The sequence below is a fragment of the Muntiacus reevesi genome, chromosome 2 (genome assembly GCF_963930625.1).
Source record: "Muntiacus reevesi chromosome 2, mMunRee1.1, whole genome shotgun sequence".
Taxonomy (NCBI): Eukaryota; Metazoa; Chordata; class Mammalia; order Artiodactyla; family Cervidae; genus Muntiacus; species Muntiacus reevesi.
In genome coordinates, this window is record NC_089250.1 from 38,606,612 (window position 1) to 38,633,964 (window position 27,353).

General features: G+C 44.6%; 1 protein-coding gene across 1 annotated transcript in view; it reads left to right on the forward strand.

The window, feature by feature from the left end:
- Positions 1–27,353, forward strand: part of CFAP61 (cilia and flagella associated protein 61) — a 231,542-nt gene that overhangs the window by 86,426 nt on the left and 117,763 nt on the right. Inside the window, exons 15-17 of the mRNA XM_065921324.1 lie at positions 5,165–5,242; positions 7,903–8,109; positions 10,681–10,815. Of these exons, the coding sequence (XP_065777396.1) occupies positions 5,165–5,242; positions 7,903–8,109; positions 10,681–10,815 (420 nt within the window). The remainder of the gene's footprint in view (positions 1–5,164; positions 5,243–7,902; positions 8,110–10,680; positions 10,816–27,353) is intronic.

Below are 27,353 nucleotides of genomic sequence, written 5' to 3' on the forward strand. Positions count from 1 at the left end.
TCAGATTGGCTGGGAACATCCTGTGTGACAAATTTGGGGCTCTCTTTATACTACGGTAAGTACATTATGCATTTGGCATAACAAAGGGCAAGCTAGCAGTGGTCCTTATGTCATCGCTGCCTTCTTAAGAACCATGCCAGTTACCTTCCTCCAGATGTGGAAGAATGCATGTGGTTAGGAAAATGCTTCATTACTGTTTTGATGAATTTTATTTTAAAACAATTTCACTGACGCATAACCAATAAAAAAAGTTTGATGGATTTCACAATTTGAACAAGCAGGAAGCAGACTAACCCCAGCCCCCCAGAAGTCCCCTTCAAGTTCTTGTTTAGTGACCCCCCCTTCCCCCCAGGTTAGCGCTACCTTCACTTCTTAAATACCTGGCTTTTGAGCTTTATTTAAAGGGACCAGACAGCATGTTTTCTGACACCAAGCATCTTTTGCTCAGTCACGACTGTGAGGTTCATCCACAGTGTGGTGTACAAAGTACTTCATTGCCTGAACATACCCTAGTTTATTCATTCCACCTCTCAGGTCATCTGGCGAGTTCCCAGTTATGGGCTCTTTTGAATAAACCGTTCAGTCAATCTAAAACTCATCAAGAGGGAGGCAACAAACACAAACATGGTGAGAGTTTTAATAAATATAAAGGCATTGAATTAAAACTTCCCTTCAGCACATGTTTTTCTGTTTTGGTTTGTCTTGGTCTCTTTTGGTCTTGGTTTATATATTTTTTTTGTTCCTTCCCTCTTGACTGGCTGACACAGTATGACGTAGTGGTCCAGTTCTTAAAGTGGGTTCCAAGGAACTCTAGGGGTCCCCAAGACATTCAAGAAGTCTGTGAGGTTAAAACTATCCTCCTAAGAAGAGTAAGGAATTATTTTCCTTGTCTGCCGAATTGATATTTGCTCCGATGATGCAAAAGCAGTGGTGGGACAAACCTCAGGAACCTCGGTGTGGCTCGGGGGTGGGGCAGCATACTTGCCAGAGGTCACCGAGATTGCGGCTCTGCTCTCACAACAACGACAGGAATAGAAAGCCCATGATGGGAGGTGACTGCGTACCAGCAGAAAGGCTAAATCTAAGAAGAAGGACACCGCTCGGTGCTGGCAAGGATGCTGGGAAATTGGGTCACTCCTCTGTTGCTGGTGGGGATGCCATTGAATAGTGCTCATCTGTAGCAAACGATGTACTGTGTTTCTGTTCGTTTAAGTATAGTTGAGTTATAATGTTGTATTAGTTTCAGGTGTACCACAGAGTGATTCAGGTAAATATATGTATATCTATACAGTAAGTCCTTGTTGTTTATCTGTTTTATATATAGTAATGTGTATCAGTTGAGCTTCCCCAGTGGATTGGTGGTAAAGAATTCTCCTGCAGTGCAGGAGCTGAAGCAGATGTGGGTTCATTCCCTAGGTCATGAAGATCCCCTGGAGGAGGAAATGGCAACCCACTCCAGTATGCCCACCTGAAAAAAATCCCACAGACGGTGGAGCCTGGTGGGCTACAGTCCTTAGGATTGCAAAGAATCGGACATGACTGAGTGACTGAGCCAACCAGTCAGTATATCAGTTAATTTCAAGCCCCTGACTTATCTCTCCCATCACCCCTTTCTCCTTTGGTAACTGTGGTGGTTTTCCATGTCTGTGAGTCTGTTTCTGTTTTGTAAATAAGCTCCTTTGTATCATTTTTCGTTAGATTCCACAAATAAGTGATATTATATGAAATTTATTTTTTTTCCTGTCTGATTTACTTCACTTAATAAGATCATCTCTGGGTTCACCTATGTTTCTGCAAATGGCTAATTTCATTCTTCTTTACAGATGAGTAACATTCCATTGTATATAAGTATCACATCTTATTTCTCCGTTCCTCTGTTGATGGACATTTATGTTGCTTCCATGTCATGGCTATTGTCAATAATGCTGCAATGAACATTGGGGTGCATGTCTCTCTTCAAATTAGGATTTTCATCTTTTACAGATATATACTCAGAAGTAGAATTGCTGGATCATATGGTTGTTCTATTTTTAGTTTTTTAAGGATCTCTGTACTGTTGAGGGATACACTGTTGATTCACGCATCAACTTGGGTGAATGTCCAGTGTGTGTGTGTGTGTGTGTGTGTGAGTGTGATCGGTTGCTCAGTCATGTGCAACTCTTTGCAGTCCCATGGACTGTCACCCACCAGGCTCCTCTGCCCATGGAGTTTTCCAGGCAAGAATATTGGAGTAGGGTGCCATTTCCTATTCCAGGGGATCCTCCCAACCCAGGGATCCAACCCACGTCTCTTCCATCTCCTGCATTGGCAAGCGGATTCTTTACCACTAGAAAGTGTTTAGAGAATTATGCTAAATGGAAAAATAAGCCAATCCCTAGAGGTTGTATACTGTATGAGTTTGCTTGTGTGACATTTTGTAAATGATAACACTTTAGAGCTGGAGAACAGATCACTTGTTGCCAGGGTTAAGGATGGGAGCGGGGCAGAGGGCAGACAGGTGTGGACAATAGGTAAGCCAAGAGATCCTTGTGTTGGACTGTCTAGTATCTTGACTGCAATGGTGGGCACATGAACCCACACAGGGGCTAAAACTACATAGACCTGAATACACACACACACACACACACACACACACACACACACACACACACAATCACATCAGTGTGCTTTCCCTGCCTGTCATATCATACTAGTGTTCTGCAGAAGGTTGCCATTATAGGATCCTGGGCAAAATGTGCAAGGAATCTCTCTGTATTGTTTTTTACAACTGCTGGTGAATCTGCAGCTATCTCCATAGACATTTTAATTAAAATTACAAAAAAATAAGAGGCAAGTCAGTTTTCCTTGAAGCTGTAAGCATTATTAACTTACTAAGCCTCAGTCCTTGAGTATATATATTCGCCATATTCTTTGTAGCAAAATGAGATTGGCCCATACCGCTCTTGGGCTGCAGACTGAAGCATGGTAGTGGTTTGAAGAAAAATGTTTCTGAGGTTATTTGAATTGCAGCACTGCTGTCACAGAGCAGCTGGCAGACAAAATATGGTTATTTAGTCCTGGGGAGCCGGCAGACTTTTTCTTCAAAGTGAACGAGGTGAGAGGGTCACTCCACGAAGACAACTGACAGCATGTATCCTCTATGATGAAGTCCAAGCTTTCAAGAAAAACTTAGACTTTTAGAAAATCAGTATCTGCCATTATAAGCTTGACAGCTCCCCAAAAACTTAAAAACAGGTTTTCTGATGAAGCTGATGGTGATATTACCAAATGCAGTGTTTTGATATTTTGTGATTAAAAATAGGTCAACATTTGGGAAATCTACATAAGCTTGGCGAACCAATATTTTCCAGGTAGACAGGGCATGATATTACAAAATCATGCAGAAGTGATAAAGTGAAATCATGCAAAGTGAAGAAGAGACCAGTGAATTTCAATGTAGTAGGACATTCACTGATAGGTTTCAGATCTACACTGCAACAAATCTTTAATACAGTACTTAAGACATGTTACTTTTTGGTGGAGCATCAAAGAAGAATATCCATAATTATCTGAAAAGATTGTTTAAATACATCTCCTTTTTCCAACTACTGTCCTTATGAAAGCAGATTTCTTTTGTATTCCTTTCAACCAAACTAATATATTACAACAGATTGAATACAGAAGCAGATGTGAGAATCCAGCTGTCTTCCATTAAGCCACACATTCGAGATCTGCAAAAATAGGAAACAATGCTACTCTTTTCTTTAAATCTGTCAGTTCAGTTCAGTCACTCAGTCGTGTCCAACTCTTTGCAACCCCATGGACTGCAGCACACCAGGCTTCCCTGTCCATCACCAACTCCCAGAGCTTACTCAAACTCATGTCCATTGAGTTGGTGATGTCATCCAACCATCTCATCCTCTGTCATCCCCTTCTCCTCCTGCCTTTAGTCTTTCCCAGCATCAGGGTCTTTTCCAATGAGTCAGTTCTTCGCATCAGGTGGCCAAAATATTGGAGTTTCAGCTTCAGCATCAGTCCTTCCAATGAATATTCAGGGTTGATTTCCATTAGTATGAACTGGTTTGTTCTCCTTGTAGTCCAAGGGACTCTCAAGAGTCTTCTCCAGCACCACAGTTCAAAAGCATCAATTCTTCAGCACTCAGTTTTCTTTATGGTCCAACTCTCACACCCATACATGACTACTGAAAAAACCATAGGTTTGACTAGATGGACCTTTGTCAGCAAAGTAATGTCTCTGCTTTTTAATATGATGTCTAGGTCAGTCATAGGTTTTCTTCCAAGGAGCAAGAGTCTTTTAATTTCATGGCTGTAGTCACCATCTGCAGTGATTTTGGAGCCTAAAAAAATAAAGTCTCTCACTGTTTCCATTGTTTCCCCATCTATTTGCCATGAAGTGATAGGACTGGATGCCATGATCTTCGTTTTCTGAATGTTGAGTTTTAAGTCAGAGTTTTCACTTTCCTCTTTCACGTTCATTAAGAGGCTCTTTAGTTCTTCTTTGCTTTCTGCCATAAAGGTGGTGTCATTTAAATATTTCTCTAAATATTTTGTCAAATTTAAAAATTTGCTTTAACAAATAAATTCAACAAAAATTCATAGAAGAATCCAGAATTTTCTCAATTTTAATTTCTAATACAGAAAGTAGTAGCAGACATTACAGACATGAACCAACGCTCTTTGGTATCCTCAGGACACAGAGCTCCTGGGCTGACAGTGAGAACCACTGATGTTGTGCTAAAGAAAACAGTTGTTGTTCAGTCACTAAGTCATGTCCGACTTTCTGCGACCCTAGGGACTGTAGCCTGCCAAGCTCCTCTGTCCATGAGATTATCCTGGCAGGAATACAGATTCCCAGTCAAAAGCACGTGGTTGGAATCAATAGATCCATTCCATAGTAGTTGGATCTTGTCAAGGTGGACTCCCAAGCCTTGTTTTCTCATAAATTAAGTAGAGACAAAATGGTAATATTTACCTCATAGGGTTGGAGTGAGGGTTAAATGCAATCAAGGAGGGCATTGAACCTATTACTTGGCCCAGAAGGTGATAGGATGGTGGCTTTATCATTGTTGATCTATGATCACGGTTGAAACCCTTTAAGGACAGCTTACAGAAACATTAGTAGCAATATTTTGAAAGGTCCTAAAGCATCTTCTTCTCTTTCCAGGATGGAACACCACTTCAGGTATTTGTAGCTGAAGTTGCAGAACAGGTAGTCGGCATTGCAGTGATCAGAAATGAAATGGTAAGCTGAGAAGTGGATATGACTTCCCTTTACTGAGCCTTTTCCTCTCCTGAATCAACGCACGATGTCCCTTTTCTAAGTTTCATTTTTACTTATTTAATACGAATGTCTCCTTTTCCCTGAAGGCTATAGATCTGCTTGCATCCCACTTGGCAGCCACTTTTTTTTTCAGTCAAAATGTTTAAAATGTTACAAAGAATACATGAAAACATTCACATTCTAAAAATGCAAATAACCTCCCAACACCAAAAAAAGTCCCAGCTCTCTCCCCAAAGAATTACTCTATTGAGAATTATGCATTTATCCTTTCCAACATCCTTTCTTGCACTTAATAACATGCATCGTGTGTGTTTGTTGTTAAGTGGACATCTAATTTTATTTTGTCCCAATGCACAACCAATTATTCCAAAGTATTTACTACTGAGCAGTCCATTCTTTCCCTGCTGATTTAAAATGCTGTCTTTACGTTATTAAATTTCCATGTGTCTGTGTCTATTTTTACTCTCTATTCCATTCCATAGATTTATTTGTTAATAGCTATTGCATTATCATGTGTTTTGGTATCTGGTACGGAAGTCTTCTCTTATTTGTTTTCTTTGTCTAAAATTTCTTCGTTTTACTTGGCTGTTTTCTTTTCCAGATAAACCTTGTAACACTTACTATGAATTTATTGTGCCTAGGTAGATTTTACAGAACAATTTAGGCAGAACTGATAAATATAATATTGAGACTTCCCACCTGGGAACATAGCTTCTGGAAGATATCAAGGAACTTCTCTCCTATTTCTAGTTCACTAAAAGTTTTTATTGTGCATGCATATTGAATTTTATTACATGTGTTTTGGCATTTATTGATATGCTCATGTGACTTTATTTCTTCAATGTATTCAAACTATCCTTGTTCTTAGATTCCTTTGATTCAATATATCCTTAAGAATTTTTGGAGAGAGGGTGGAAGAGGGGTGGGTCTCTGAGTCCGCACACATACAGGTTTTCATCTGTCCTTACACCTGAATTCAACTGTGTATAGAATTCCTGTGCAAATGATTTCTCATCAGAGTGTTGCTTTTACTCTCATCATCTTCTAGTAGCCAATGTCCCAGATAAAATACAATCTGATATAAATAAATAAATGTATGTTTGTTTGCTTTCTCTCTTGGGAATTCCCTTTTCCTTTTTATTCCTGAAATTCTTGTAAAGTATCTTATGTCTCTTTTGAGCTTGTGAACCTATTTCCTTCATGATTTCATTCATTATTTCTTCTCTTTCATTTTCAGTATTCTCCTTGTCATAAATTCCTTTTTAAGTGGAATTGACCCTTCACTGTCTCATATCTTTCTTCCTGTACTTTTTAATCTCTTGTACTTGTTACTCTTCATTCTAGATCTCCTTGATTTTTGTCTTCCAGATACCTAATGCACTGTTCAGCCATGTCTATTCAGAACTTCTACTGGAATTTTAATTTCAGCGTTCATGTATTTAACTTCCAAGTCCCTTCCTTGTTCTCTTATTGTTCCTTTATTTTTTGTAGCAACTTGTTTGTTATGGTTTTTTTGTTTGTTTGTTTGTTATGTTTTATGTGAGATCCTTTTTGGTATCTCTGAGGACATTTGGTAGAATTTTCTTTTTTAATTACCTTCTGTTTGCTGGATAACCTCTGTTTCCTCTGGAGTGAGTGGTATGTTTCTCTATCTGATCTTTTGCATTTCTCAGTTTTCCTCAAAAGTCTGTCCATGTCATGAATAAGAGATTAAATGATCAGTGTGAATGGCTGGCATGGTCTCCTTGACAGTGTGTTTATCCGCTTCTCCATGACATTGCTCTGGCCACTGGGAGGCTGCCTACAAGCTGGGACTCAAGGCTCTCTAGGTTGTTAGCACAGCTGTGAGGAACAAATTCCAAAGCTCTGAGCCATCCTCCAGAAGTAAGCCATCATAGCAAGTGACTTTCAGGAAACTTAAGCTTTTACCTTTTCAAAAATTAACAATGAAAATGAGATTAGTAAGTAATAGGAGAAAATAACTTGTTTCTCATTATTGTACCTAGTCTTTTTTCTTTCATTGGGCATTTCACTCAGAGAAGCCCTGGATCTGGTGCAGAGGGCAGTGTGTTTCCTCATAGCAAAGCCCTAGAAACAAGTTAGATGTCCATCCAGAGGGGATTAGCTAAATAGACACTCCTCTGGCCACATGCTGGAACATGATAATGCAGGAGAGAATCATTAGCTCACGCCCCAGGTCTCTCCATGGAAACTTCTTGAAGACTGACCTAAGCATGACCATCAGAGAAGTTCTTTGCTGAGGTGGCCATTGTGAGCTGTTAGTCACTGATAAAGAGTGTCCAGGCAGCATCCACCGCAGGACTGAGTCCCTGTTTTCACAACTCAGAACCTCATTGTGGTAAACATCCTTGTGTGTATGTCTTTGGGCATGTGTATTCAACTTTTCTTCCCGAGGATGAATGCCATTTAGATCAGATGCTGGGGTAGATCTCTTCCTAGTCCCCACCAGGCATAGTTCAGTCTCTACCCTGGCTTCTTAGGAAGAGAAGGGAAAGGCATGCCCTTAAAGTTGTTTTTAAATGATGTTTCTTAGAGGATGCATTCCATTTGTTTAAACCCTCTTAGGTGTCCTTTCTCACCTCTTTTTTTCTTTTTTTTAGGATATAGAGTATATCCGATCTCACTATAACATTGAAGATTTCATCTACTTCAATCACCACCAGCGTGAAGAGCACGGACACCTGTATCACTTTGTCCTGAATCCCATTTTCCGGCACTACACCAAGTTTTTTCTCAAGGAGATCCTCCGTTTAGGATACAAATCTTGTCTCTACTACCCTGTTTACCCACAAGTCAAGGAAAGCAAGGTAAAAGAGTGTCCTCAGTCACTTCTCCTGCAGATAAGCATCCACGGTGTCATTCTGGTTGTGTGCCAATATTTTATTTCTTCCTCATTCCATGGATTTTTACTATATATGTATATATATATATAATATATGCATCATATATATACACATATGATACATATATATACATATGTGATACATATATATATGATACATGTATATTTGACTATATATGGATTTTGACTCTGAATTTCAAATGACCATACTGAATTTGGTCCTTTTCACACACTCTAGGGAAAACCCAGAAGACTTTGAATTTCTGAAACCATCACAACCCACACAATTAGTAAAGCAATTTGTTTGCTTTTCCATATCAACCAAACAGAGACAGAAAGCTATGGAAAAGTGTCCTAAGGGATGTGAGAATCAAATTATCTCTCACATACATTAGTGAATGCCAAAACGTCCCATGATGTTCTTCAGGCAAAGAACGTTCCAGTAGTGAACTTATAGGATAAATCGGTTCAATCCTGAATACTGGTATGCTATCAAGACATTCCAAATTAGCACTATAACATCCTGTAAAAGTGATGGATGAAAAGTGGAGATAAGTGATACTGATGCAACCTTTATGTAGTGAAACACCTCTGTGTCTGCATAGCACTTGTTATGTGTACACATGGAAGCTCTTGCTTCTGTTCATCCTGCTCAGTCTCCTTCATTGCACTTCTCATTAGCTCTCATTCTATATTGTTCCATGAAGCTGGAGCTTTTTGTCCTGTTCAGAGCTCGACCTCCAATGCCTAGAAGAGTCCCACCTGTGCTCACACACACACTCACTGTCCTGTTTGCTCGAAGGCAAAGGTTTCTCAGAGTGGACTCCCAGGCCATTCTTTCCTGCGAGATGGTCTCTCTGCCACTGAGAGTGTCAAGGCAGACTTGAGGGCTGTTGCGAGGTGAACCCCCAGACTAGATTAAAATTGTCCCATAATCCGTTTGTGGCTCTGCCTGGATTCTGACACTGTCACTTTTCTTCTTAATTACCACGATGAGCTAAGTGGATTTTTTAAAAATGCTCTGAATTATTCAACTGAAAACAATCTAAGGTATATGAGTACATGCACATAACAGTAATTTTACCAACGTATCTTATTTGACAAATGCCTTTTGGAAGAACAGAAGAAATGGGGGAGAAAGAAGGAAAAACATGGGAAAGATTGGTAGCAAATGGAGAATACGCTCGAAAGATGATTTTTTTTCCCGATTAAAACACAGCACAACAGTAACATGAATGCCCCAGATTTGAACTCACGAAATGGGAAGTGTAACAGCTTTGCCTGAAAAGCATGGCCCTGTGCAATTGCTTTAAACTTCCCATTTGGCCAAGTGTCAGCTTGGTGACTTTCAGGATGTGACATTAAATTCTCAATTTTTATTCATAGTGGTGTCTGTATGTGCCAGGTTGGTAGAGTCTTTTTGCGTCCATCCTAAAAAAAATGGTACCTTGAACTGAACTCAATGGGTGTTCACATATTCCCCTCGTGGTGTAGAATTAGCACCATGTTATGCACTATTATGTATATAACATAAAAACACACTTGGAAACAGATTTCCTCTCTGTCTACACCTCTGGTTGATTTATACACATCCATTTAAACAAGTGCAAGAAGCAATTCCAAATAGTGCAAATGAGACTCTCCAAATTCTGCTATAAATCCCCAGTCGACAGCAATATAAATGACTCTTGACTGACACAACGAAGACAGTTTTCTCCACAACCTCCTGCTAGAACATGCGCTGAGAACTTGTCCAGGCTTAAAAACAGAGCTTTGGCTAGAGACCCCAAGGTTCTTCTTTTCAGCATGTAATATCAGGAGCTGAAGTTCAGTGGTGAAGGATTTTTAAAAATCCCTTCTAGAAGCTCTTAAGTTGGGTAACATTAATATCTAAAGCATCACCTAAAGCATGATTTACTGTAGCCCATTTCAGTAAGCGTAAATCCAGCTCATAATTTAGGATGAATATAAATCAAAATAATCTAATCCAGCCCCTACCTCACCCCCACCTCTCCAGTTTCATCCTTTGATTTTAAAACACTCATTTGATCCAGAAAGGTCCGGTTGAAGTAGCAGTGACTTTCACAAACATGAGGTTGTTCGCATCCCTGCCCTGTTGCCCCTCAGATGACATTTAAAAAAAATCTACATGCCGTCTTAAGGCAGTTTGTGCCAAAGACACAAAGGTTACCAGGATGCAGATAACACAGCTTATTAATGGGGTCAAATCAAGCTGATTCATGATCACTGTGGAGAAGAATATCCTCCTGGGGAAAATACTTGCGCTGAAAAATCCCATAAACCAAACCACTTGTTTATCTGTCATTCCCACAGAGATAGTAATGCAATTACTCCCATAATTATCTTCATTAGTGTCAGGCATTATCTACAATTCATTCCTCTGCTCGAAGAGTATGTTTGTTTATTTGCCGATCTCCCCCTTTCCCCCCCACCCGCCGTCCAGTTGTCGAGTCTGGCATCTGTGCGCTCGGGCTCCCACGCCCTCCCGGCTAAAATAGAGGTTGCTGTCTCCCAGGTCCAGAGCCCCAAGGCCCACTCGCTGACGTCCGCCCTCCACTACTTGGTTCCCGTGCGGCCCCGCCGACAGATTGTCTATCCCCTGGAAAAGCTTGGCATCAACGCTCCATCAAAGGAGGTCTCCAAGGACGCGGTGGGTAGCCGGCGGCAGCAGGCGGGGCGCGGTGCCAGCGCGGCGGGGCGTGGCAGATGGGGCGGCGCTGGAACGGGGGCCTGGGGCGGCTCCTTCATCCCGAGCCCGGGCTCCCCGCGGCCCCTGCCCTCAGGTGGTGCCTCCGCGGAGAGCCCGGAGCAGGGCGCCGGGGGTCCTTGTGACGCGCCCCCTGCATCTCAGGACCAGTGGGGCTGGCGTCAGCCTCCTAGCCTCGTTGTGGGCTTTGCTGCCTTGCTGCAAAGCATACGCCCCTTCCCTCATGCTTTCGTTGCACGATTTGATAACCGGCCTGGCTGCATTAGGACGTCGGGGCTGAGTCTGAGCTGGGTTTTGTTCACTCTTTCGCGGGCAGTCAGCGCTGGCCTGGGGGGCGGCGGTGTGTGGGGTTGAGCGCGGGGGGATGTTAAAATGACAGCCCTGGGCAGCCCTTACCAGCAGAACAAGAGAAGGAACCACACAGAGCCTAGATTTCTCTTTCAGTGGAAGTGTACGTGTAAACAGCCACACACACAGGGCCAGCCATGTTCAGGAACTTGGCTATGACTTAGGCTGACTCACAGGTGAGCCTGTTCTGTTTGTGCACACTTCCGCATAAATGAGAAAGACGGCCCTCAGTGGGCTGACGTTTGTCCTCTGTGAGAGAGAAAAAAAGTGCAAAGCTTAAATTCTCCAAACCTTTAGCCAAGGAACTGGTCATCAGAGCTGCATGTGGTGCTCAGACCAACTGGAGAGAAGCCTGGTGCTGCCCAAAGTCATCACCGCACTGTCCCCAGCTCCTGCTTTACTTGCTGGGGGTGGGGGGGGGTGCACTCCCCCAAGACCCATCTTCGAGGCAACTGCCGACTGTGACCCAGGTTGCTGTAAGTCCTACATTCATCTCTAAATTATAAAATTAAACAAAAAAATTTTATTTATTTTCTGATAAGTTCTAACTTTGTCTTTGAGTAGAGACTGAAAACAAAGCAATCCTTTTGCCCTCTCCCAGTCTTCATCACGGAAAACGTGAGGCATCCTCAAGAAGCAGAGCAAATTCTGTGACAGAAAAGAGATTCTCCCGACCAAACCAAGAGACTTTATCTTCTCTTTTTTTTTTAGTGTACAATCCCTCATAGACTGGTAGTTTTATGAAGCATGATTTCCTGAAAGAAGGAGGTTAAAAACAGAGGCCAAATTCAAGTCTTATTATTTTGTTACTAGATTTCACAGACCCTGAATTACTCTGTCTTGCTCTAGAGGGCTTCCCAGGTGGCACAGTGGTAAAGAATCCACCTGCCAATGCCGGGGACGTGGGTTTGATCCCTAGGTTGGGAAGATCCCCTGGAGGGGGAAATGGCCATTCACTCCAGTATTCTTAACTGGGAAATTCCATGGACCGAAGAGCCTGGCGGGCTACAGTCCATGGGGTCAGAAAGAGTCGGACATGACTGAGCACACAGGCAACCTTGCTCTAAAAGCTTCTGAAGGCAGAGGGGCCCCTGTCTCAGCCCACTCGATGAGCTTCACTGAAAGTCCCGGATCCTCTGCCCTCAGCTGCAACATGTTTCAGCTCTTGGCCAGTTTTGCATCTACTGCATCCCCACCCAATATCCCTTCCTCCTTTATCATTTTGCAGCAGGTACATAGCACTTCACCCAGGACTACAGGTGTGTCGTTAGGTAGCAGGGCCCGAGCATCTCACTCTAGAGAGGAAAGGGCTCAAGCCCATCTGCAGGACCACCAGCTCGGCCACCAGGTGGCCTGTAGGGGTGGGGAGACAGGGGGAAAGGACTTTCATAATGAGATCCAGGAGAGTGTGTTGGGGTCAAGGAGGGTGGCTTCATCTCTACCCATCACTGAAACATGGCTTGTCTGACGTCATGTGATCCCAGGAGAAAGGCCCACAGGCTCAAGGCACAGACATGCTTCTGTGTGAGAGGTGCTGCCTATATGCACCCACTGCTGAGATGCACTAGAGTTTGGGTAGACCACGCGGCCGGGCCAGGAGAAGCCCCCAGACGTCAGTGGCAGCCCATGGCCCCAGTGCCTTCAGCTGGTCACTGGGGGGCATGAGTGTGTGGCTGGAGGGACGGGGAACGGTTCAGGGCTGCTGACTTGGTGTCGAGAGCAGCATTCCTGAACCTCCAGCATCTCCCATCCCTGGGAATCTCCAGAACTGGATGACTTTGAGGTGAGCTGGACTCTTGGTGGGGAAAAAAGCCAAAGAAAACATTCTGTTTCATTAACAACAACCCTATCATAGCTTTCCAGGTTTCTATGAGTTGAAATCCTTGCTCACATTTAATAAGCTTTTCTGTGGTTATCTCTGTGTATCCTCCCCACCCCCACCCCCCCCAGGTCCCGCCCTAGAGCCTTGGCTTATTTCAGGATGTAGCACAGGATGGATTTTTGAATCCCTACTCCAGAAAGTCAGCCATGGTGTGGCTGGTGCTCGGTATCTGCTGCTTTGTGCTGTATGGTTTACTGCATTGGTGAATTCTGATTTTTTTAAAAAAATTATTTATCTTTAATTGAAAAGTAATTGCTTTACAGTATTGTTTTGGTTTCTGCCAAACATCAAGGTGAATCAGCCATAGGTATACAGTGAATTCTGATTTTTTTTTAAGAAGTACTTTACTGCTGCTTGCTACTGTACTCGTTCTCAAGAAGGCTTTAGTAAAGACCTAGATTTAGTCAAAATGTAGAAGTCTTGAAGTACAACCAAAGGATTATTGAGAGCGTCATCCACATGGAATGAGCTTGGATGCTCAAACATTAAAATGCTATTATGTCACATTACTTTAAATTTAAAAAAGGTTGTAGGTGGGTTTAATGTTTTAGGCTGTTTATCTGAGACAAGGTGAGCCAGATGGAAACTTTTCAGGAGGAATTTCTTTTTTAAGATGATTTTGTTTATTTTTGGCTGTGCTGGGTCTTTGTTACTGCACGGGGGCTTCTGTTTGCAGTGGCTTCTCTAGCTGCAGAGCATGGGCTCTAGAGCACAGGTTCAGTAGTTGTGGTGTACGGGTCTAGGTGCTTCTCGGCACGTGGGATCTTCCCGGACCAGGGATCGAACCCGCATCTCCTGCATTGGCAGGCAGATTCTTTATCATTGAACTGCCAGAAGGAAGCCCCTAAAAGGAATGTCTACAGGGTCCTAAGCACACTGATTTCTTAGCAGAGCAAATAGTATTGCAGCTGCTAAAGTTGACAGATTGTCTGACTAAACGAATCCCTTTCTGTCCCTTTAAGTTTTACACTCCCCTGTGCACCTGGAGCTTCATTTGGGACTCAGCTCCCTCACAGAGGTTTCTCTCTCTGGGCACTGGCCTCTCATACATTTTATCCCATTTAAGCCATCTCAGACTGACCATCCGTTCCCTAGCTTTCACCTGGGAAGCCAGTCATCAAGAGAACAGATCACCCCAGGCATGAGTAATGGGATAGAAAGCATTTCATCTCAGTGGGTTGCCAATTTGACGCTGGCACAAGCCAGCAGTGATTGAAATTCATCATCGCATGGCAGAGAAACATGCCCCCTCCCACCCCCAGGCCAGGATGCTGCTGCCTGGTCTAGATGAATCGTGTTCTTGCCACCAGACCTGCCCTGTAGTTCGTATCAATTGACAGCCCACCCATGTCAGGTCACAGGAAGGGACCTGGAAAACATGTGAATGATTTTCATCACACATCACAGGGCTGGGCCCAGAAGATTCATCATGTTGCCAGCCAACCAGTAGATTCATGGATAAAGGGAGGCTTTTTCCTGACCATAATCCACATAGCATGGACTGAGAAGACTCGCTTCTCGTCTTGAATGGGCTGTCTCGTCGGCCTGTGCATTTGCGTTCTGAGAATTGTTCTGATGGAAATTTTTAATGAAATGAATCAGTGTGGCCTACTTGCATGAGAACCATGATCAGGGAAAAACTCAAAATTTGGTTGAATGGATGACTATATTAATTACAAACTATGGAGCAGTTTGACTTACTCTGGGGTGGTTCTCTGTGCAAGCTGACTTGCTTTCCTTCCTGCTTCCCCCTTAGGGATTCAGAGATGACCATGACAGGGTACCTGCCCTCAGGGAGCTTATGGTCTAGTGTCAGTATTGGGACGCTTCATGGGACCGCTTCATGCTCGTGCTCATCAGTCGTGTCTGACTCTTTGCAAGCCCATGCCAGGCTCCTCTGTCCATGGGCATTCTCCAGGCAAAAATACGGGAGTGGGTTGCCATGCTCTCCTTCAGGGGATCTTCTTGGGCTTGGTTAAACCAGGGATGGGGGAGGGTGCACCGGCCCCAGGGAGCAAGAGAAGAACAGCCCTGCTGGGGTTGCACCTGTTCTGTGGAATCCCTTGGGAGGGGCAGATGTGTCTGAGGCATGCTTTCCTTTCCAAGACTGGGATTTTAAATGACTCTTACTTGTGGTAATAAACAACAGAAAATCTGCTTTGAACTTAAAAAGCTCCTCCCTTTGCTTCAGTACCAGGAGATGTGCCCTGTCATTCACTTCGATCACTTTGGTTCTCTGTGTTGATTTAGAGTATTCTAAATGAATGAGAATCCATCTCTCCTTTTTTTTTTCTTCCAAAACTTTTTGGACCAGATCAACCCATCATCTTTCATATAACAGAACCATCTCAGGAATCAGATGTTTAGAGTGATCAGTGCTTGCGTGTGTGTGTGTGTGTGTGTGTGTGTGTGTGTGTGTGTGTGTGTGTGTGGTGTGTGTGTGTGTGTGTGTGTGTGTGTGTGTGTGTGTGGTTGTTTATTCATGACGGTCAATTTAAATCTGGACTAATGAATTCTTTGAGGCCCCCGTTTTCCCTTTGTCCTTCTACAAAGTAAGAACGATGGTTTGTTTAACCCCCCTTCTCAGAGCTAAGTGCTGGCCCGCCTTTCCTGGTGTGTGAGCTCTCAGGAAGATGTCCGCTCTGGCATTCGGTTACCCTTTGAATCGCCCCTTTCATCTGGCTGCTCTTCCCCAGTTCAGCTGTAATTACCATCTGATGGACTGCTGCTGGATACTGTTTCCCTTGCGCATCTGCTGCCCTAGGAAATTGCATTATTCTCCCAGCACCTGCTAGATTTTCCCAGCTTAATTGTTTCCCCAACCCTTCCTTAAACTTGGAAACTTTCACTGGCTGCATTAGGCTTCTCTTGGTTGTACTTGTACATGCACGCGTCTGTGTGTGTGTGTGTGTGTGTGTGTGTGTGTGTTTAAATTGACCCTTTAGTATCTCCTTGTTTCTAAAAATGCAAACCCATATTTTTCAGCATCATACATGCACTGATCATTATTAATGGGACCATTGTGATATTCTCCTGAAATGAAATTAACCCACTTTAAATTATCGCTGTGAATCCAGTTTGCTTTTTCAAGCCACTTCTCAGCCATTTCCTACAGTTACCCAACCTGTGGGAAATGCATTTCCTTTTATTTATGGCAAACCCTTTTCTCTGACATTCTTAGAATAATTTACATAAATGCTTTCATGGGCTCTTTTTTTTCCCCCTCCTGAACAAAGAATACAAATTCTATGGTCATGTCTTTCCAATTCTCTAAACACTATCTACTTTAGTATTGTGCATAGTATATATGTATCTATCAAAATGACATAAATCAGTGGTTCATTATCCTTGTTATCAAATTCCTCCCTGTAGAAAGGTTACAGAGTAATAAACTACAGCTCCTACTGCCATTACTAGCATGCTGTTTCTGAGACTTCCGTGAATTATCTCATGGAATCCTCATATGAGCAGTGCTTGTGAATACTTACTGCTTCTGTCATTCTCAAGGTATTTAAAGAAAAACAGGCCTGCAGAACGGAGAGCTAGTGACTTGTCCAAAGGCTAATTCATTGACAGGGCTTCATGCCCAAGCAGTTAGACACCAAAAACTCAGACCATTGTATATTCTCTCTTACCTAAACATTAAAGTACTGATATCATGGTTTATTGTAGGAAAACCAAACCACAGAAAAGGAAGATGGCTTGATAAAAAACCTTTTGGAGTCTTCCAGATCTTTGGCACTAGTCTTATAATCAAAAGGTGACTCACAGATAATTGGCTTTCCCCAGAACAGCTGGATTTTCCTCTTGGCTGAGCCATCCAGCCTCACGTTTGATCCTGTGCCAGTCAGATCCTGGATGGGCTGGGAGCAGACACAGGGGTCCAGGTTAGAGCCCTGGGGTCAGTTTTTGGACAGCAGCTGATCCCGGCTGTCTGCACATCTCTCTCTGTTGTGTCCAATTTATTGTTATAAACCTTTCAAAATTGTAGTGGCAGCCACTGGGAAAGGTGAAAAAAAAATAATAATCCTGTATGTGGGTCACAGTATCCATTTTTCAAGATTCACTTCCTTTCTGTGTTTGGCTTCATTAGAAAGTGCTCAGGTAACGCCCAGGATGAGCAGCTGAAGGTTCACTCGGGAGGTGAGGCGTGGACAGGGTGAGCCCTGATGGCCCCGCCTGAGCACTGTTTAGAAGCTGGACTGCAGTAGAGGCAAAAGGTGGTTTCACGGTGTGATGAGAAATGGTGAAAAGTAAAGTTACTTCTCCATCTCTCAGTATTGTCAGAAAAGTATATCTTATCATTTTCTAGGATAGATATTGTAAGAGAATCGACCTCTCTCTCTCTTCCTCTCCTCTTCCCCGCTCTTATCTAATAGCTTTATTGAGATATGAATCACCTGCCATACAATTCACCCATTTAAACAGCAATTTATTGGTTCTTGGTATATTAACAGAGTTGGGCAACCATCACCATCTAATTTTAGAATATTTTTGTCACCTCCCCCCACAAAAGTAACCCATTAGTAGTCACTCCCTACACCCCCACCCCCAGCTCTTGGTAACTACTATTTTACTTTCTGTTTCTATGAATCTGCCTTTCCTGGGCACTTCATTTAACAGAATTACACGATATGTGGCATTTGTGTCTGTCTTTTTTTCATTGAGCATCTTCTGAATGGTTCAGCCATTTTGCAGTGTGTATCAGTATTTGATTCATTTTTACAGCTGAGTAATACTCTGTTGTGTGGACATACTCCATTTTGTCTGTCCATTCATCAGGTGATGGACTTTTGAGTCATTGCCTCTGTTTGGCTACTGTGAGTAATGTCGCTGTGAACAGTTGCACACAGGTTTCTGTGTGGATGTGTGGTTTCATTTCTCTTGGGTGTTGCACCTAGGATTAGCATTGCTTGGTCACGTGGTAACCCTAAGTTTAACATTCTGAGGAACTTCCGAGCTGTTTTCCCAAGTAATGGCACCATTTTGCACTCTCATTTTTTTTTTCTTTTTTTAATTTTTAAAAAATCTTTATTTTTATTTATTTAGCACTTGGTCTTAGTTTCGGCATGTGGGATCTAGTTCCCCAACCAGGGATCAAACACGGGTCCCCACATTCGGAGTGCAGAGTCTTAGCCATTGGACCACCAGGGAAGTCCCTGTTCTCTCATTCTTAGATCAGACCCAGCACCCCTACTCATAAGTGGTGAGCTGCTGGCCAGCTCAAGGCCATGGATGGGCCGTGACCTTGACTGTTCCTTCAGTTGCAGGAGTGGAGCGTCCCACTGCTTTGGGAAAGCGCCATACATGTGCTTGGTGGTATGCCGCCAATCTAACCTTCAGTTCTCTGGAAAGCAGAGGTTTTTCTAAAATAAAATCTCTTCTGCCCTTATCCTCCCTGCTTCACCCTCTCTGGCCCATCACCTCCCAGGAAGGGCTGCAAGGACATTTCCGAGCACAGGGAACGCCCATCCAGACTCCAAGGAGTGATGTGGCTGGTTTTTCGCACCGGTGTGTCCATCGCTTCAGCCCACCTTTGGTAACATTATTTAAATGCATTTGGTAACACGCGTTTAAAACAGCTTCCAACAGAAAAAAAAATTCTGAGGCTTTCCTAGATGCTGATGGGGTTCTTGCCGCAACCCAGGAGGGGAAAATGTGTCCTGTTGCCTGCAGAGCAAGGCCGCATAAGTCCAGAAGGTCCTCGGGACACGCTAGCTGCCGGCTGCAGCTCTCTGGACACCCCCTGGCAAGCAAGGCTCCCTGATGGACCTGAGCTCCCGGGCAGGAGCTGGCCTCTGCAGCTAAGTGGCTTCTTCAGAATCCGCCTTCGGGGAGGAAAGCCCACCAAGGAAGCTTTGCTTTGTGGATTTTAACGGAGCTGAGGATGTAAAATGACAAAGGGAACAATTAGAGCTGCAGATGCCCCCCCCCGCCCCCCACAGGGAAGTCACATCCTCCTCCTTGATTAAAACATATGTATGCAGTTACCTATGGTTGATTCATGTCAGTGTATGACAAAACCCACTGAAATGTTGTGAAGTAATTAGCCTCCAACTAATAAAAAAAAAATTAAAAAAAATAAATAAAACATATGTATGCAGTTACAAAAGCAGTGCATGGTGATGGTAGAAATTTTAGGGGAAAAGAGCAATGGTAGAAAGAGAACATGGATGAAGCCTGCAATCTTCTATCTATAGGTTACCTTAATAGTTTGGTGTTCTTACTTCTAGATTATTTTCTGCGAAAGAAGCCACATGCGATTAAATATGGGGTCATCGGCGCGCGGTGTTTTGAAACATGCACTTTCACTTTTGAGGTTGTAAACACCTTTCCGTGTCCCAGGGTATTCTAGAGCGGCGTTTGGGTGGTCACACCGTCCTCTGGGCCAGGCTCTGTGTCCTGTGCCTGTGTGGCTTAGCCTGCAACATTCTCACAATAGTTTGTGTAGTGTTTTCCCCATCTTGCACTGGGGGAACTGAAGTTATGAGCCGTTTGATTATATGCCTGAACATTGAGCCAGTGGGACTTGTGGGAATAATAACCATTTCTGCCCCATCATCCTGGGAATATGATCACCGAGGCCAGCTTTCCCTGCACTCAGAGAGAGAGTGAGCAAGTCCCGGGGCTTTCCTGGTCAATTTTAGGTAGTTAGAGTTGTGTGCATATGTGTACTTAGTCATGTCCAACTCTTTGTGACCCCCATGAACTGTAGCCTGCCAGGCTCCTCTGTCCATGGGATTCTCCAGCAAGAATACTGGAGTGGGTTGCTATTTCCTCCTCCAGAGGATCTTCCCCACACCCAGAGAATGAACCCGCATCTCTTGTGTCTCCTGCATTGGCAGGTGGATTCTTTACCAACTGTACCAAGTGAGTCATTCCAAATCCACAAAACATGCTTTTAATTCTGTAAAATTTCATTTTACAGAAAAACTTCTGAAAGTTTCATTTCAGGTAATAATCAAAACTCAAATTCCATTTTCATCCAAAGATTAGAGTTTATTCCTTCCCTCCTCTGCATCCCCCCCACTCCACCCCACTGCTGAAACCTGTAACTGGTGAAGGAGGGTTGGGGGCCTCCTCGCTCCTTCTAAGTCACCATGCCCTCCAGTGACTGAGCATCTATTTAGCTTATTAGTATTTAGCTTTTTTGGGGGAAAAAAGCCTATTCATTTCTTATTCTTGTTTAGCTATGTTTCCAGTCCTTCTGGAATGGGGGCCAAGGTGGGGAGGAACAGTTGGGGCAACAGGCATGTGTCAGAGGGAGACTCCTGCCCTATGTGCCTGACGGCTCTTCTCACGGGTCCATTTCTTTAGAGATCCCTGTCCCTCTGCTCGGGACTGCATCCTATAATTCAGGGACAAACCCTCCAACTCTGCAGCCCACGTCTGGTTTGCCCCTGGAGATGGTCCTACAGCAAGGACCTCTGATAAGAGCTCAGGCTATCTGGCCAGCAGATGTGGCCAGCACCTTCCCTCTCGGTCGCCCCGTCACTGGCCAGCCTGTTGATGTCATCAGCATCCTTGGGTGGGGACCACACAACGCTGCACCGTGTCCACTAGCCGTGGGGACTCGCTCGAGAGCCTGAGGCTCCCAGGCCCTTGTCTTGTAACCTAAAGGATGAGGCACCCCTACCCCTCCTCCAGGGGGCTGGAGTGGCGTGCGCCCCAGAGCACGTCAACAGTTCTCACTGAGGAAATTTCCCGAAAAATCCCCTTCTCTCCATTCTTCCGATGCTTTTGTGTCCTAATTGTGAAGGAGGGGCTTAAAAGTCACTTAACCAGTGCTTGCCCACCTGCTTTCACATTTTCACGCGCGCAGCTCCAGTGGAACGCAGCAGCCTTTGTCTTCCTGCCTCACACGTCCTTTGTGACATCCCCTTCCCCAGGCCGAGCGGCTGCCAGGTTAGGCGCTGGGACGCAGGGATGCCAGGCCTGGGAGCCAGCACTGCTGCGTGTAGCTAGGTCCCTAATGTCCTCTCCAAATGTCTGTCATTATAAACAAGGCCACTGCGTCCATCCTTGTTATTTCTGAGTACATTCATCATGATTTTATTTCTGTAAATTCCTAGCAATGATTCTTTAGGTCAAAGGTAAAGCTACTATGTCTTTGAACAAAAAGCAAACCGATTTAGGATCTGAGAAAGCAAGCTTGCGATTCCCTTCTTTAAAAGATGATTTCTCCTTGCAGTGTGTAAACTGCCAGCATGAGGGACTCTCTCTTTTATTGTAAGATGTAGATTTAAAAATTTTTTTCTTTTCCTTTATGGTTTATCACAGGATATTGAATATAGTTCCCTGTGCTGTACAGTAGGACCTTGTTGTTTATCCATTCTCCATATAATTGTTTGTTATCTGCTAATCCCAAACTCCTACTTCATCCCTCCCCCAACTCTTCCCTCTTGGCTGTTCTCCATGCGTGTGAGTCCATTTCTGTTTCATAGGTAGGTTCATTTTTACCATATTTTCGATTCCACGTATAGGTGATGTCATATGTTATCTGTCTTTCTCTGACTTTACTGACAAAGGTCTAGTCAAGGCTATGGTTTTTCCAGTAGTCATGTATGGATATGAGTTGGACTATAAAGAAAGCTGTGTACCGAAGAATTGATGCTTTTGAACTGTGGTGTTGGAGAAGACTCTTGAGAGTTCCTTGGACAGCAAGGAGATCAAACCAGTCAATCCTAAAAGAAATCAGTCCTGAATATTCATTGGAAGGACTGATGCTGAAGTTGAAGCTCCAATACTTTGACCACCTAATGTGAAGAGCCGACTCATTGGAAAAGATGCAGATGCTGGGAAAGACTGAAGGCAGAAGGAGAAGAGGGCAACAGTGGATGAGATGGTTGGCTGGCATCACTGACTTGATGGACATGAGTTTGAGTAAACTCTGGGAGTTGGTGATGGACAGGGAAGTCCGGCTTGCTGCATTCTGTGGGACCACAAAGAGCTGGACACAACTGAGCCACTGAATTGAACTGATCTGTCTTTCTCTGTCTGACTTACTTTGCCAAGTATGACAAATCTCCAAGTCCATCCATGTAGCTGCATATGGCATTATTTTATTCTTTTTTATGGCTGAGTAATATTTCATTGTATATATGTACCACAGTGAGATGTAGATTCTTAAGCAGATAATCAGGTCTGCAAATGGCCAGCATCCTTCCGTTTTCCCATTAGCCTCTAACTCAGCCGAATCTCTGCTTGGAGGCTCCATTCCACCTGCTGGGAGGACAAGGAACCTCCATCAACTCCAGGCACATTTAGCCATTTAACATTATATGGAGTCCATTCGGAAATGTTCCATCCTCACAGACGTCTGCTCATTTTTCAGAGATTCAGCCTACCTTCAGCCATCCCTCTTTTGGTACCCAGGCTCCCAAGCAGCCCTCAGGGCTCAAGGTGGGGGTCCTTTCCACAGCCTCAAGATCTCTTCGGATCAGGCCTCAAGTTCGCTGGAACACGTGCCCTCTCTCGCTGCCCTGTCTCATGTTTTATTTCTGACAGCCCCTCCCCCACCATCTTGGGCTTTGGGAAGCTCCTGGCGGGCCCTCATCCTCTTTCCTGCCCTGGTGCCACTGTCACCACTCCACCTTCTCAGCCCAGGGGGCTGGGCGACCCTGTGAAGCACAGGCCTGCCTACCACTGTGCTCTCCAGAACCCTGTGGGGATGAATCCCACTTGGCCCCTTGGCTTTATGGCCCTACCCAGGGGGAGGAGAGGCTGGGCTGCGTTTCTCTCCCTCTGGCCCTCCGGCTTGCCTTCTCTGAGACAGCAGACTCTGCCATCACCACGTGTTCTTCTGAAATCTGTTGTTTGAAACATCAGCTCTGATTTTGGGGGGACTCAAAAGTCAGGCTCTTGTGAGACTCAAAAGCCTCTCAACCTGCTCTCTGCCTGAAAATGAAAAGGCATGTCTGCCCAACGGCTGGTGTACCCTGGCTGATGCCTGAGGGGTCGGCAGGGCCCGGAGTCAACAGGGACTTGGCAGGAATGAATCACATCTGTTAATATAAAACAGTGCCGACTATGACGATGACAGTGATGTGCACTTGGCCTGCAGACCCAGCAGGCCCTCGCAGGGCTGGCCGCTCCCTCGGGCCCCTGGAGTAATGATAAAAACACAACACCATTTGTTCCGAAGTCATTTTATGTCAATAGACGTCGGTACTAGAAAGTATCAGAAGTCTAACTTTTAGTCTTATGTGAGAGCTTTTGGATGGTACATCTTGTTAATCAATTCTGGTTGATAAAAAAGTATGATATGCTCTCTTGAAGATGTGAGAGGCTAGGGAAAAAAAAAAAACCAAACAGACTAAGGACCTAGAGAGGTTTTACATTCAAATTGAACTCAGGTGGATTAAAAGTCTTCCACGTTTTAGTAATTTTCATAAAGCCTTCCAAGTTTATTCATCATTATTTACACACTCACTGAATCTGAGGGGAAAATGGCATTTGTGTGCATGGAGGAAAAGGATTAAATGAGCCTTGGAAACTGAAGTGCCTGTGTCTGGAGGCCTGGCTCTGGTGGCCTGGGGGTGGAGCAGGGGGCTGGGGGGGGGGCTGGTCTGCCCTCCCCCACCGTGTGCTCTCCGCCCCCACCCCGCCCCACACCCCCCTCCCCCGCATCAGAGAAGCAGCTTGGTGTCCTCAGACCTCAGGCTGCTGCTGTCGTCTGGGGTTGACCCTCTTTCAGGAAGAATAAAACCCTTTACTCCATATGTTGCCCCAAGACCACTAAGCGTAGTCAGGATTACTGATGTCATGATCTCCATAGAAACCAACTTAACAAGCAAGAAGAAAACAGAAAGCATGCCTGAAAAACAGGAAAATAAAAGAATAAATAAGGTATGGTAGAAGTGTAGGAGCCATAAAGGTTTTTTATGGCGGTCTTATTGCAGATATCAAACATGTCTTGGCCAGTATGTGGCTGGCTCCCGCCGTCCAGGCGTTGGGGACCCAAGGTGGCAACTGAGGATTGCATGCCACCCCCATGTCCTGACTGGCACTCTTCAATCATGTCCCAGGTTCTGTTTGTTTTGTTTTGTTTTGTTTTAAAGTATAGTCTAGTGCATTGAAATGATCACCCTGGCAGTTATAATTGAGGGTTTTATGGTAGCTTATGTATTTAACCAAAAGGTGCCAGGCTCAGGCAACACTTTCTGGTCACCATAGTGAAGCTTTGCTGGCTGAAAGCATTTTGATATCACCTTGGGGTGGTGCCTCCATGAAACCCGAGGTGATGGCTGATTTTAAAAAGCGAGCCAGGTATTATTATCTTTCACAAGTGACAATTTGTGAGCAGGTCACAGAGATGGTCTGAGAGTGTCCCACGGAATTATGTTCCATTGACAACCTGGTACTAGACAACCTCCTTCCCCACCCACTGGTCACTCTGGGTTGGTAGGTTGGAGGCTACAGACAGACACACAAGACAAATACACACCCCCGGTGATCTGACTCACCCCAAAGGCGGGAGCAAGTGCCAGAGATGGAAGGGGTCTGGGTGGTTGGGCTTGAACCTGCCCCTGTCATTGGCTCTCCAGCCCCTTGTCTTCTCAGGTGGAGGTGCCTTACTGCTGGTGGGGGTGCCCCCACCACCTCCCCTCTCACTATGTCCTGCTCCCTGAGGGCGTCTGCTCTGCAGCTTGCTGTCTGGAGCCCCAGAGCCTTGGCTGTGCTCAGGGCAGCCACGCTGAGATCCAGTTCCCTGGAACTCCAGGAGATGGCCTGGCCTCTCTCTCCCAGCTGGCCTTCCCTCTGGGGACTTGCCCCCACTGGAGAGCAGATGGGGGATACCTCCTGCCAAGCCCAGATTCCAAAAGAATCTCCAGGCCCTGAGTAATCAAATGCATCTTTGTGCACGCACGTGTGTGTGTGTCTGCGTTATTTATGGGTTTATTTCAACTTTAAAGAAATATGTATACATAGGACAAAAACAGGAAATATATACAACAAAACTATTTGTGTTTAGTGCTAGTGGTAGAAGGGATGAAAATTTTTTTCTGAATTTTATTGTCTTTGCAAAAGAAAACTTAACAAAGCTCTGTGTAATTGAATGAGACTGTTCAATTAGTCTCCTTCTATTTCTTTTCAAAACAAAAAATATGCTAAAAGTAAGAACAACCAAGTAAAGTCAGGAGAAATGTGATAATAGTTAACATTTGTCACACATTATGTATGAAAGGCACTGTTCTATATTCCTTTTAAGAATTAGTACATTAATCCCTACATGCACCCATGATCTAGAAACTCTTCTTATTGGTGAAGCATATAGTTCGGTTTCAAACTCGTCTTCTCGGATTCTGCTTATGAACCAAATGATCCCTCTGCCATCCCCCACCTGTCTCTCTCACACACACACACACACAGACACACGCTACAATCACCATCCCTAGAGAAGTGTGCAAATTCTAAGCATGTCTACACCCGGTCAACTCCGACAGCACAGTGGGTAACCACAGCTTGATTCTGAGTTCTGTTCTTCACCCGCCTCCCCTGTCCAGGTTCTCCCTGGAAGCCGCACAGACCCTGAGCCCACTTCTGTACCCACCACATTGCCTTTCCTGGTGCTGTGTCTTTTGTCCTGAAACTGATGCACACCACAATGTGGACACGCCTTTCCCAGAGTCAGCCCTGCCCCTTGGTGGACAGGATCCTATGCACGCCTTATCTGATGGGCCAGAGCGGTGGTTTGAGGGTCTGGAAGGTTTCCCTTCTTCCTTTTCGCCCACCAGAGTGCAGCCTGGTGCTGAGCCTGCCCTTGGCCCCGTGAGAACCAGCCTTCCCATGGCACACACTCCTGATGACACAGCACTGATGCTTTGACTTCTAGTTCATGGCTATCTTAAAAGAATTTCATTGGAGAAGCCCATCAGATGCGATGGAAATGTTTCCAATTATGTTCTTAAAACACACCCCCCATTTCTTTGCAGTCTTCCACGGCTTGCTCAAAGCAGAACTAGAGCTATGTGGGATTGCAATTCCCCTTCAAACGATTATTTCTGTTTTTAAAAGGGGCAGGGTAAACCCACGGACTCAGATAAGAGTTCAGGATTTCATGTGCCCCAATGTTTGGAAAAGGTTAAATATTTTACCTGGATGGCAGTTGGCCTCCCCTGAACTTCCTTGGAGGGTGTTGTTATCTGGGTAAGAAAAGAATGACAAAGTCACTGCTATTTTGAAGTCTCTATTTAACAGATGTGTATAGAAATCTATGTATTATTAAATAATTCTTTATAATATGCTCAAGAATAAGCGATTGGTAAGCCTGTTTACGTTCTCACCATCTGGGAGCATTCTGTCACCCATCTGTTTCATGTAATTATGTAATTATCAATATAAGGAAAGAATAGGTGATATAATTAACAAGAAAAACTGATCCTCGCTGAAGAGGAAAAATGACATGCATCTGTTGAATTCCTTTTTGTTTCTCTTTCTTCATTGTTAGCTGTTTTTTTTCCCTTCATTTCACAGTTGCATTCAGGCTGTCAGCCTGTGTCATACCCTCAGGAGACATGTTTCTGCCATGCTACACACTGCCTCACACACACACGTACATGCACACACATGCACATACATACACGTGTGCAGAGGCAGAGCGATTAGTCAGGCGCTAGGGGCACTGATACCACTTTGAAGGGAAAGAGCAAGGCCGTGTTGGTCCTGTCCCTCCATCCTCTGCCTCTGGGAGAGCCCGGAGAGTTCTTTCCAGAACACGTCCTGTAAGAGCCAGAATTCTGGGAAGTATTTACATTAACGACTGACAGATGGAAGGACAGGTGAGCGTGTGGTGTTCGCACAGGTTACTGCATAGAGATTCCACTCGAGAAGAATCTTCGGCTTGGTGCTTTTGTCTGAATGTGGAGGTTCAAGCAATACATGTTACATCATGGTAGGATAGCAGTCCCGCGGGGCTGGGGTTGGCGTCCATAGGCTCGAACTGCAGAGGTTCCATTGTGCGGTGGAGGCTCGTGGGCGTGTGGATGGACGTGGGCAGCTTCCTCACACACGTGGTCTCTCTCCTGACGCATAGGACAGTGGTGGACGGCGAGCGGTCTCCCTCCCCCCTTCCCCTCTGTCTGCCCAGGCCGGGCGCTGAAGTCCTGCAAAGAGCTAGTGGTTCTCCCAGGCAGTCGACGGAACCATCCTCAACGACTCACCTTGACAAATCCTGGGATTTTGATCCTAAGCCACACAGAGGGGCAGCTCCAGGAGCCATTGAGGTGACAGTCAATGAAGATGGGGATGA